This window comes from Tripterygium wilfordii, chromosome 2 (genome assembly GCF_013401445.1).
Source record: "Tripterygium wilfordii isolate XIE 37 chromosome 2, ASM1340144v1, whole genome shotgun sequence".
In the NCBI taxonomy this organism is placed as follows: domain Eukaryota; kingdom Viridiplantae; phylum Streptophyta; class Magnoliopsida; order Celastrales; family Celastraceae; genus Tripterygium; species Tripterygium wilfordii.
Genome location: NC_052233.1, coordinates 11,735,375 through 11,748,373, shown reverse-complemented (window position 1 = coordinate 11,748,373; position 12,999 = coordinate 11,735,375). Strand labels below are relative to the sequence as shown.

Sequence of the window (12,999 nt, the reverse complement as noted above, 5' to 3'; positions counted from 1 at the left end):
TGTGTTATGTCAAACGGATGTAAGATTTTTAGTCTTAGACACTTGTGGATCTTCAATAAACATTAGCTTAAACATTGTTTCCTTTTTGTTTTCCATCCTTTTGTCATTAAGTTGCAATAAACACCTTCAATTTTTATAGGCAAGAACAATAAACTGGTTCAGTTGATGATTGATGTAGAACAACTGATACAAGGAAAATAGCAACAAATGTCAACTCGAAAATGTCGTGCTTCAAGTTTAAAACTTCGGGAACTCGATCTCCGACCCACATTTTCCATGAGGAAACACTGGACATTCAATCAGGTTGGACCCGGATTTGTCGACGCACAAGTAAATTTGATAGAGCTGGCTGATTGGACCTCTATTTTGAGGTTCTAATGTCCCTTAATTAGGATGTTCTAGCACTTAGTTAATGTATTTGATTGCATTTTAGCTTAATTTTACACTTACAAATGTTTCCCCTTGGTTTTGTAGGAATCGGACCTTGTTCGGGCAAGTTGGAGCACTTTTTGGGCACTTTTTACTGTGATGTGTCGGGACACCCACAGTACCCGTCCGGACACTTTCTTCACAAATTGAGACAGAGGCTCACAAAGTTGGAGGCATGAAGCGTCCAGACACCCGTCCGGACACTTACGGCGAATCTGCAATTTTCTGCACCGAAATTTCAAGGGCATTTGGGGTAAATCATGTATGTAACCAATGGGAAACGATTTTATAAGGGTAGTTAGGTATTTTCTATTGTAAAAAGAGAAGAAAACCCTAAGATTTGGTTGGCTTCCTCATTATTCATGGACTTCTCCAAGAGGAAGCCACCATAGGAGTAGTGTAGATCTAGTTTCTCTCTCTAAGTTTTCTTTATTGTTTTTGGTGCTTTCTCTTGATTTTGTATAAACTCTGATTTAGATGACAATAGATTGGATGTTTATTGCAACAATCATGAGTGGGTAGTTCTCTTCTCTAGTTTCTAATCCCGAAAGGTGGATGCAAGGTTTCGATTACTCAAGGTATGTTCAAAGAATCGTAGCTTCGATTCTTCTCTTTTAATTTCGTGATAGTTGTGTGAGTGGATATATGAGAATGACATATTTGATTGTATTCTTGGATTGTCTAGTCTAGGGATTGCATCTAATGTGTTTGATTGAGAATTGTTAAATCCATTGCATGATTTCCTTAATTAATTGAGTTTTCCATTGCATAGCTATTAATTATGTGTATTGATGATGGGGTTTTGGGTTAATTTAGGAATGTGCATGGGAGAGTTATGGTTAATTGATCTTTGAGTGTGAAACTAGGGTGTTAGCCAAGCCGAGCCCCAAGGGGGAACATTAATCCATAATATTAGGTGCTTATCCCTTTGCGTTCATCGTAGATTAAGAGACCCGATGGCCTACATGTATGAATTGAAGTCTTATATCCCAATTCTCTTTGCATATGCATGATTGATAGTATCACACAATGCATTGTGTATGGTTGTGTGTGTTTGCAATGATACCTTGAGTATGAGAACCGAGTAACCACCGGGACGGATTAGAGACTAGGTTTTTAATTAATTGTTTTAAATCCAATTTGTGCTTACTTTGATTACAAAATCGCTCATGCTACCGAGTCATTCGGCCCATTTCTTTTACTTGCTTTTATTTGATATTCATTGTGTTTATTAGTGTTAGCTAGTCATTTGCATATCATTCACTTCAAATTTGCATTGCTTCCTCGTGGATCGATACCGGACTCACCGGTTTATTACTTGACGATACCCTACACTTGGGGTAAGTACACACACACTTTGGTGTCGGTCAAGTTTTTGGCGCCGTTGCCGGGGAAGCGAGTGTCAAAGACGGAGCTGGGTGGCTTGTAGATGCTAGCTTTATGCTATTAAACGCCATCAAATAAGGAAGGAGCACGGTCACGCTTCAAGGGTAACTTCGTTCCTCCCTTTTACTTGCTTTCTAGTGTAGTTGATTTAGTGTAGTTGCTGCAAAGAGAAAAAAAAAAAAAAAATTGTGAGGAGAACTTGGCGGATGGGGCTAACTTAGATTCCTGTGGGCGATGGATGCCACCTTGTTTGCTGCTTGGTAGTGATACGTTGTTTGAGAGAGCTTTGCGCATTTTTCTTTCTATCACTACTTGCTACATCTTGGTGTGTAATTGTTCCTGAGGTTGATTGTCATTCTATTCCTATCTTTGCTCCTGTTCTTGCTTGACATTGTTCTTGGTTGTTTGTTGATTGAAAAATCTGGTGTTACTTGACTTGGTTGGTTGCCATCTTTCGTGTTATTTGATAGTTTTGTTTGCCATCATGTCTCATCTTAGAGATAGTGTTAGTGGGCATGGGTCTAATAGAGATGGGAGAGGTGGTGACATAAATGCGAGTGATGCGGGGAGTGTACGTGGGGGTGATATCAATCTTGATGCATTACGTCGTCTTTTACAACGTGTGAACATTGATGAATTGATGAATCCGGCGCAAGGGCAAGATGCCCAAAATGTGCCAAATGCCCAAAATTTACCAAATGTTCAAGTTGAGCATGCTTTGCAAAATGCACCTCAACCACTTCAACAAGACAATGCGGCACAAATTGCCCCACAAAATGTCTACCAACCTTCCAATCACACCGATTGGGATTGAACATTCCCATCATTCCTCCACCCAAAGTTTGGATGATTCCTCCAAGGGTAATTCTCATTGTACGAATTGTTACCTTGGTGATTGGTAGGGTAGGGCTTCCTAAAGTTCTGAGAATTGTTCCCATTGTAACCTTGCCCAAATAGGACTTCCTTACAAGCCGGTAAGGCATTACACTCATCCGTCCTATGATCCCTACTTTCACACAAAGTACAAGCAACTTGGTCGTCAACACCAACCACATTTATAGGGGCCTTTTGTGACTCTAAGGACTCCAATTTCTTGGACAACAAAGCAAGTTTAGCATGCACATCATCATTTTCATTCAACACAAACTTGCCACTAGAGCTTGGCACAACATCATGTCGGGTTAGGGGAGGAGCTTCCCAAGATCGGGATTCCTCCGCCAACCCATCAAAGAAAGTAAATGCTTCATTGGCATCCCTATTCAAAAAGTCACCTTGAGTCATAGTGGAAACCAATTTCTTCAAAGATGGAGTCAAAGATTTGTGGAAGAAATTCACAATTTGAAATTTTTGAAATCCATGGTGAGGACACATAAACAACAAATCCTTAAACCTCTCCCAAGCTTGGAAGAAAGTTTCATGTTCTTTGCAATGAAAATTCATGATTTGTGTTTGATAAGAAATGGTACGGTGGGAAGGAAAATATTTGTTGAGAAATTCTTCTTGCATTGCCGCCCAAGTCGCAATGGATTGGGGGCGCAAGTTCTCAAACCATTGTTTTGCATGATCCTTCAAAGAGAATGGAAAAAGTTTGAGTCTCAAAATTTCTTGTGTGCATGTAACATCACCAAAAGTAGTACACACCGATTCAAAATCACGCACATGTGAATATGGTCGTTCCGATTCCATTCCATGGAATTTGGGAATCATTTGGAACATTGATGGTTTAAGGCTCACATTTTGTTGGTTCGGTGGCATGATGATGCAAGAAGGTTGAGTTTGCCTTGCGGGATGCGTGAGCTCCCTCAAAGTGCGATGCTCTTGGGCATGAATGTACTCCAAAGGAGGAGGTGCATGTAAATTTTGTCCGAAGGGAGCATATTGTGGCACTTGTGGCATTGGATAATACATGGGATGCACATAATTGTATGGGGGAGGTATATGATATGCGGGAGGCATATTGGGAGGTTGGTAGACATTTTGTGGGGCAATTTGTGCCGCATTGTCTTGTTGAAGTGGTTGAGGTGCATTTTGCAAAGCATGCTCAACTTGAACATTTGGTAAATTTTGGGCATTTGGCACATTTTGGGCATCTTGCCCTTGCGCCGGATTCATCAATTCATCAATGTTCACACGTTGTAAAAGACGACGTAATGCATCAAGATTGATATCACCCCCACGTACACTCCCCGCATCACTCGCATTTATGTCACCACCTCTCCCATCTCTATTAGACCCATGCCCACTAACATTATCTCTAGGTTGAGACATGATGGCAAGGAACAATAGCAAGTAACACACAAAAGTAGCAATCAACCACGTCAAGTAACACAAGATTTTTTTATTTTTTTTATTTTTTTTTTCAATTAATGAACAACCAAGAACAATATTAAGCAAGAACAAGAGCAAGGATAGGAATAGAGCAACAATCAACCTTAGGAACAATAACACACCAAGATGTAGCAAGTAGTGATAAAAATAAAAATGCACAAAGCTCTCTCAAACAACGTATCACTACCAAGCAGCAAACAAGGTGGCATCCATCGCCCACAGGAATCTAAGTTAGCCCCATCCGCCAAGTTCTCCTCACAAAATTTTTTTTTTTTTTTTCAGCAACTATACTAAATCAACTACTCTAGAAAGCAAGGAAAATGAAGGAAAATACCAAGAGGAGAAGAGGAGAGTGAGGGGCAATCACATAGGACAAGGGTAGACACGTCTAAGGATAGAGAGTGTATCCCAAGGCCACCATTTCCTCACCGATTAGGGAAGAAAACCAATGAGGCTCTACACAAAGAGATGTTTGAACTTTTCAAACAAGTGAAAGTGAACATACCTCTTTTAGATGCCATCAAACAAGTTCCCTCGTACGCAAAGTTCCTCAAGGATTTGTGTACCGTGAAACGCAAATTGAATGTGAAGGAGAAGGCTTTTCTTACGGAGCAAGCAAGCTCCATCTTACAAACCACCACTCCACCTAAATATAAGGATCCCGGTTGCCCTACCATTCCAATAGTCATAGGGAACCATAGGATTGAGCAAGCATTGTTGGATCTAGGTGCTAGTGTTAATCTCCTTCCATACTCGGTCTATCAACAATTGGGGTTAGGTGAGCTTAAGCCTACAAGAATTACCTTGCAACTAGCCGATAGATCCGTCAAGATTCCTAGAGGAATAGTTGAAGATGTGCTAGTTCAAGTGGATGAATTCTACTTCCCGGTTGACTTTGTGGTTTTAGATACTCAGCCCCTCCCTAGTTTTAGCAAACCAATCTCGGTCCTTCTAGGTAGACCCTTCCTAGCAACTTCAAATGCTTTGATCAATTGTAGGAATGGTGTCATGGTGCTATCTTTTGGGAATATGACCGCGGAGATGAACATTTTTAATGTGTCTAAGCAAATGGGAGAGTTTGAAGACATTAGGGAAGTAGATTGGATCCATTCATATGTTGAGGAGAACTTAGAGAAAACTCTTGCTAGGGATTCGGTGGAAGGTGTGCTAGCTTTGAGCGAAAAAGGTAGTCAATTTTTAGTTGAGGAAGAGGAAATTAATGAGGTTTTGGAGTCTTTAGCTATCCATAGCATAGGACGATTCAACCCACCCATTGAGGAATTAGAACCTTCCAAGACTAAGCTTGAATCATCTCTAGAGCATCCACCAACGCCGGAAAGGAAACCCTTACCAAGTGAGCTGAAATATGTATTTTTGGGAGAGAATGAGTCATACCCCGTTGTGATATCTTCCCTACTTACTTCTTCCCAAGAAATGAAACTTGTGCAAGTGTTGCAAAGGTATAGAAGGGCAATAGGTTGGACAATTGCTGATTTGAAGGGTATTAGTCCTTTGGTTTGTACTCATAGGATTTACATGGAAGAGGAAGCTAAGCCCATTAGACAAATGCAAAGACGTTTAAATCCGAACATGAAGGAGGTAGTTAGGGGGGAGGTGCTAAAATTGCTTGATGCGGGGATAGTTTATCCCATTGCGGATTCCAAATGGGTATCTCCTACCCAAGTGGTCCCCAAAAAGTCCGGAATTACGGTAGTTAAGAATGACAAGAACGAATTGGTTCCCACTCGAATTCAAACCGGGTGGCGCATGTGCATTGACTACCGTAGACTCAATATGGTTACTCGAAAAGACCATTTCCCCTTACCCTTCCTTGATCAAGTCCTTGAGAGAGTAGCGGGTAGAGCCTATTATTGCTTCCTTGATGGGTATTCCGGATATAATCAAATAGAGATAGCCTTAGAAGACCAAGACAAGACCACATTTACATGTCCATTTGGAACTTTTGCTTATAGACGCATGCCTTTTGGGTTATGCAATGCTCCGGCTACCTTTCAAAGGTGCATGATGAGTATCTTTAGTGACATGGTTGAGAAAATTGTGGAGGTCTTTATGGATGATTTCTCGGTTTATGGAGATACCTATGATCAATGCCTTGCTAATTTGGCAAGTGTGTTAAAAAGATGTGAGGAGAGCCAATTGGTTCTCAATTGGGAAAAGTGTCATTTCATGGTGACACATGGAATTGTATTGGGACACATTGTGTCATCCAAAGGGATAGAGGTTGACAAGGCAAAAATTGAATTAATTCAAAAGTTACCTCCCCCTACATGTGTTAAAGATGTGAGATCTTTTTTGGGTCATGCGGGTTTCTATAGAAGGTTCATTAATTCTTTTAGTGCCATTGCCAAACCTTTAAGTAACTTGCTTGCTCAAGATGTCTCTTTTGAATGGACACCACAATGTCAAAAAGCCTTTGATGATTTGAAAGGTGCCCTAACCACCGCACCCATTATGCAAACTCCCGATTGGAGTATGCCCTTTGAACTCATGTGTGATGCAAGTGATGTGGCGGTTGGGGCGGTCCTAGGACAAAGAAAAGAAAAAAATGCTCATGTTATATACTATGCTAGTAAGACTTTGAATGATGCTCAAGTGAATTATACCACCACTGAAAAGGAATTACTAGCTATAGTCTTTGCTTTGGACAAGTTTAGATCTTATTTGGTTGGCTCGAAAGTCATCATCTTCACCGACCATGCGGCTTTGAAGTATTTGCTTTCAAAAGCGAATGCCAAGCCTAGGTTGTTAAGATGGATTCTCTTACTTCAAGAATTTGACCTTGAAATTAAAGATAAAAAAGGAGTGGAGAATGTAGTAGCCGACCATTTATCTAGACTTCCCGGACAAAATTTGATTTCACATGGCATACCCATCAATGAACATTTCCCGGATGAACAACTCTTCCTCACCAATGCCATCTCATCCAAATTGACTCCATGGTATGCGGACATCGCCAACTTTTTGGTGTCCGGAAAAATGCCATCTCATTGGAGCAAGATTGATAGATCCAAATTCCTTCGCAATGTGCGAAACTTCTTTTGGGATGACCCATATTTGTTCAAGTATTGTTCCGATCAAGTGATTCGGAGATGCATCCCCAATAATGAATTTGAAAGTGTCATGGCCTTTTGCCATAAATATGCTTGTGGAGGCCATTTTTCCTCCAAAAAGACCGCGGCCAAAATTCTTCAAAGTGGCTTATATTGGCCTTCTTTGCACAAAGATGTCCATGCTTATTGCCTATCTTGTGACAATTGCCAAAGGTTAGGTAATTTAGGAAAACGTGAGATGATGCCCCTCCAACCTATTAACATCTTGGAAATTTTTGATTGTTGGGCCATTGATTTCATGGGACCTTTCCCTAATTCATTTGGTTATTTGTATATCTTGGTTGGTGTGGATTATGTGTCAAAGTGGGTAGAGGCTATCCCTTCTCGAACAAATGATCACCAAGTTGTGATAAAATTTTTAAAAGAAAACATTTTCTCAAGATTTGGGATGCCTCGAGCCATCATAAGTGATGGTGGGTCTCACTTTTGCAATGCCCCGGTTAGAACTTTGATGAAACGATATGGCATTTTGCACAAAGTTGGCACCCCATATCATCCACAAACAAGTGGCCAAGCGGAATTGGCAAATAGGGAGATTAAACGTATTCTTGAAAAAAGGGTTGGTCCCAATAGAAAAGATTGGTCTTCCAAATTGATTGATGCTTTGTGGGCTTACCGTACTGCATATAAGACTGCCCTTGGAATGTCTCCTTATAGACTTGTCTATGGCAAGGCTTGCCACTTGCCGGTGGAATTGGAGCACAAGGCCTATTGGGCCATTCGCACTTTGAATGACTCCACCGATCAAGTTGGGGGGCATCGCAAACTCCAAATCCAAGAGATTGAGGAGTTGAGGAATGATGCTTTCGAAAATGCCAAAATTGCTAAGCTCAAAATGAAAAGATACCATGACAAGCACATTGTGAGGAAAGTTTTTCATGAGGGACAAAAGGTTCTTTTATACAACTCCCGGTTACACTTGTTTCCCGGGAAGTTACGTACCAAATGGACCGGACCTTTTATTGTCCGCAAGGTTTCCCCATATGGAAGCATTGACATTGATGATCCTAGGAGTGGAAAAACTTTTAAGGTTAATGGCCAACGATTGAAACCATACTTGGAAAATTTTAATGAATTGGCCGAAGAATGGGACCTTGTGGATCCCACCCCTTCCTAGTGTGCGTGAAAAGAGCTCTCTTGTAAATATGTAGTGTTAGATTATTTTTCATTCATTTTTGGTGTGTTTTTGTATGTTCACAATGCATTTTACAATTTGTTCTTGCCTTGTTTATCATGCTTGACATTGAGGACAATGTCTCATTTAAGTTGGGGGGTGAGAGAATTGTGAATTCATTGTGAAACTTGCTTTATTTTGGTGTGCTTTTGTGAATATCAAAAATTTGAAAAAATAAAAATAAAAAAATTTCATGTTGTGTCATGCTTGGATAGTGTGGTTGGTATTCACTTTTTCAGGATATGCTTCGTTTCTCATGATTCCGATCACTTTTGAAGAGTATGGTATGATTTCCTACCCTCTATCCTATTGTGTTGTGCTTTGTTGTTCATACATGCTAGATGGACTATAGGAAGGGAATGGTAGATGCTTTTGGGATTCACTACCAATTTCAACGTTAATTTATTATTCTTGTTCGAACGTGCAAGTGTAGAGTAGATTCCTTAATTCCTTTTTGGTGAAATCGATGCATGTGATTGAGTGGGATAATTATAATCAATATTTCTTGGGATGATTGAGACCTAGTTTGATATAAAATTGTGTAGTTAAGCAGACATCTTGGCATTGAAGCATTTGTATGACTGCGTTTTTGGATTCTTTTGCCTGAAAAACTACCTTTTATCCCTTCTCATTCTTTTGAGCCATTCTTCATTGATACACATTGGGTTTCAGGTGATGTTTTTCATTGATATTCATTTGACATCTTATGCGCGTGTTCTTCAATAGCTTTGCACCCATTACATTTGATTACTGAGAAGTGTGATTTTTGTATTTGCCACTTGCTTGTGAACTTAGGATTGAATGATTCATTAGGTTGAGAGATTTGAGCCTAGCCTATTCATTTGTGAGTGATTATAAGCCTAAATTTCTTTAAGCCTTTTTAGTTCACTTACAAGCCTTGTGTGAACCACTTCCTTAAATACTTCCCACCTTTGGTTGAAAGGTTGAGTAGGAGCTTGAAAAAAAAATAAGTTGGTAGTGATATTACCCTTTCTTATGTTGAAAAAAAAATTGAGGGTTGTTGTTCAAATGTTGTTCATTTTCGAGAAGAAAAGAAAAAAAAAAGTGCATAGAAAAAAAAAATCAAAAAGAGGTGTATACAATAAAGTTAATCCTTTGTGTGTAAAGGATGAGAAGTGTTTGGATTTGTGGTGCAATGGAAGGGGTGACAAAATGAGAATTTAGCTCACATGTTTGAACTTAACCTTGCAACTTGTTACCTAGTTCCAAATTCTTCCTACCTTGTCCCTTAGCCACATTACAAACCATTTAACCTTTTGATGAATTTGATTCAAGGTAAACAAGTGAGTTGGCGGATGCATTAATTGTTCTTGTAGGTGATTTCTTTCTCAAAGCTATGCCCATCCAAATTATCTTTTATAAACACATACATTTAATTCAATTGTGTAAGTCATTCACTTACCACAATGCTTTTATGTTTTTGTGTACATTTGGGATTGCGGATTTATGAACACCAAAAGGGTCCATAACAAGGTTTTACTTGTGTGAATGTGTTGAGTTGTCTTGCTTGATTGCACATATATTTTACATATTATAAAATGTTCTTAGTCATCTTTGAGGGGATTGAGATTGGTTGTCTAAAGATTTTGCGTGTTTTCGACTAGCGGGGGAATTGGGGGATTAGCTCTATTTCTTGCATGTGAGAACTTAAGAATAATTTATGGTGCTTTCAAAGTAATAGTGGATCCCTTGGTAAGTGTTTGTGGGTATCGCTCTGATAAGCCCTCACGAGACTACAACTCGTCCACTAGGGTGACCTAGGGGTTTAAAGGCTTGTTGCATGCGCTAAATGCAACCGTGATGCCTACGTCAGTGAGTTAGGATTTTATTTAGCAAATTTTAGTTTTAGGTAGTGGTTGCATTGCTAGGGACTAGCAACGTCTAAGTTGGGGGGTGTGATTGGACCTCTATTTTGAGGTTCTAATGTCCCTTAATTAGGATGTTCTAGCACTTAGTTAATGTATTTGATTGCATTTTAGCTTAATTTTACACTTACAAATGTTTCCCCTTGGTTTTGTAGGAATCGGACCTTGTTCGGGCAAGTTGGAGCACTTTTTGGGCACTTTTTACTGTGAGGTGTCGGGACACCCACAGTACCCGTCCGGACACTTTCTTCACAAATTGAGACAGAGGCTCACAAAGTTGGAGGCATGAAGCGTCCGGACACCCGTCCGGACACTTACGGCGAATCTGCAATTTTCTGCACCGAAATTTCAAGGGCATTTGGGGTAAATCATGTATGTAACCAATGGGAAACGATTTTATAAGGGTAGTTAGGTATTTTCTATTGTAAAAAGAGAAGAAAACCCTAAGATTTGGTTGGCTTCCTCATTATTCATGGACTTCTCCAAGAGGAAGCCACCATAGGAGTAGTGTAGATCTAGTTTCTCTCTCTAAGTTTTCTTTATTGTTTTTGGTGCTTTCTCTTGATTTTGTATAAACTCTGATTTAGATGACAATAGATTGGATGTTTATTGCAACAATCATGAGTGGGTAGTTCTCTTCTCTAGTTTCTAATCCCGAAAGGTGGATGCAAGGTTTCGATTACTCAAGGTATGTTCAAAGAATCGTAGCTTCGATTCTTCTCTTTTAATTTCGTGATAGTTGTGTGAGTGGATATATGAGAATGACATATTTGATTGTATTCTTGGATTGTCTAGTCTAGGGATTGCATCTAATGTGTTTGATTGAGAATTGTTAAATCCATTGCATGATTTCCTTAATTAATTGAGTTTTCCATTGCATAGCTATTAATTATGTGTATTGATGATGGGGTTTTGGGTTAATTTAGGAATGTGCATGGGAGAGTTATGGTTAATTGATCTTTGAGTGTGAAACTAGGGTGTTAGCCAAGCCGAGCCCCAAGGGGGAACATTAATCCATAATATTAGGTGCTTATCCCTTTGCGTTCATCGTAGATTAAGAGACCCGATGGCCTACATGTATGAATTGAAGTCTTATATCCCAATTCTCTTTGCATATGCATGATTGATAGTATCACACAATGCATTGTGTATGGTTGTGTGTGTTTGCAATGATACCTTGAGTATGAGAACCGAGTAACCACCGGGACGGATTAGAGACTAGGTTTTTAATTAATTGTTTTAAATCCAATTTGTGCTTACTTTGATTACAAAATCGCTCATGCTACCGAGTCATTCGGCCCATTTCTTTTACTTGCTTTTATTTGATATTCATTGTGTTTATTAGTGTTAGCTAGTCATTTGCATATCATTCACTTCAAATTTGCATTGCTTCCTCGTGGATCGATACCGGACTCACCGGTTTATTACTTGACGATACCCTACACTTGGGGTAAGTACACACACACTTTGGTGTCGGTCACTGGCTGTTGCCTGATTCATCAGTGTTGCACTCTATCCATGGAATATATTGAATTGCATGCTTTATCGCATCCCTAATATCTCCCAAGCTGTACGATGATCCATTCGGGCTTATTCCTGTCACATTACACAAAAATACACGTTCGATAGAGACAATAACATCAAAACAAATCAGCAAATAAAATAATCCCAAATTTACAATTATCATAGCTAGATTACCTGCATTCTCTAGAGCTTCAAGGAGATTGACTTGGTTTTTCAATGAAAGAGCTGCTTTGAAGTATCCTAGTTGATCAAGAACCGACTCGAAGCAAGTTCCATGCTTGTTCCATTCATGAGACCAAAAGGTCAGGCCATCGCCGCTGGGACAGGCCAGCGTCGGCCAATCTTCCCTTAGACTGCTAGTGAGGCCTGATACCTGTAGCATAACACTCACAAACATCAAACTTTTGTCATGGACATAGAACGATATGCTTGGTGAAATACTATTACCAGGAGTGCAATTACCTTAGATTCATCGAAAGGGTTTTTGGGGTCACAATTTGATGGGTAGGATCCATTTTGGTAATTAGGCCACAGACCATGAATCCCAAAATCTGCTGCTGGCTTTCCAGATTTTGGGTAGCAGCAACCTTTCTGTGTGTCACAGTATGATCCTGGCCACTTTTTAAACATCAAGAGAATCAAACTAGTTAGATTGAAAACAAAATTGAAGAGAAACCCAGAATAATAGCCAAAAACCCAGCTCACCTGGAGAACCAAATAGAAGAAATCAAATTTCTGTGCAACAGAGAGCGCGCACATATACTGGATGACCAAAAGCTTGATCAATATCAACACGTTGAACGTCATCATTCACAATCTCTGTCTCTCCCAAGGTTCCTCAGATTCGAATTCTAATACAGAAGTGAAGTGATATTTATAAGCAAGAAAAGGAAGAGGTTGTGGATATAAAATATCCCTTATGAAGATGGATATGAATATGAATGCATTGATTTTATATATGTTCTCCAATTTGATTATTTGATTGGGATGTGCATGTCGGCTCACTTTTTTTGTCCTCCTCATTCATTCTATCAACTTTGCATTTCAAGCCATTTCCATACAAACAAAAATGGTATTATTGTGGTCATGATTGAGTGGACTAGATTCCTTATCATGGGAAACGTTGTAGTGTGTGCAAGTT

General features: G+C 39.6%; 1 protein-coding gene and 1 pseudogene across 1 annotated transcript; one reads left to right on the top strand and one right to left on the bottom strand.

Moving 5' to 3' along the window:
- Window positions 1-51: 51 nt before the first annotated feature.
- LOC120008764 (ribonuclease 1-like) lies at window positions 52-12,732 on the bottom strand. Its single transcript, XM_038859140.1, has 5 exons — window positions 12,564-12,732; window positions 12,321-12,476; window positions 12,033-12,231; window positions 11,822-11,930; window positions 52-352 (listed from the first exon to the last, which is right to left on the bottom strand). Exons 1-5 carry the CDS (start codon window positions 12,666-12,668, stop codon window positions 238-240), a joined length of 684 nt encoding a protein of 227 aa, XP_038715068.1. The 5' UTR covers window positions 12,669-12,732; the 3' UTR covers window positions 52-237.
- Window positions 3,167-3,266, top strand: LOC119983939 (annotated as a pseudogene).
- Window positions 12,733-12,999: the final 267 nt, after the last annotated feature.

Excerpts from the sequence above, each read along its gene's own strand:
- LOC120008764 (XM_038859140.1), bottom strand. The coding sequence starts at position 12,668 with ATGATGACGTTCAACGTGTTGATATTGATCAAGCTTTTGGTCATCCAG. Across the intron at positions 11,931-12,032 it reads TGAAGCTCTAGAGAATGCAG|GAATAAGCCCGAATGGATCA; the intron begins GTAATCTAGCTA and ends GTAATGTGACAG. Across the intron at positions 353-11,821 it reads AACACTGATGAATCAGGCAA|CAGCCAGCTCTATCAAATTT; the intron begins CAGCCAGTGACC and ends TAGAGGTCCAAT.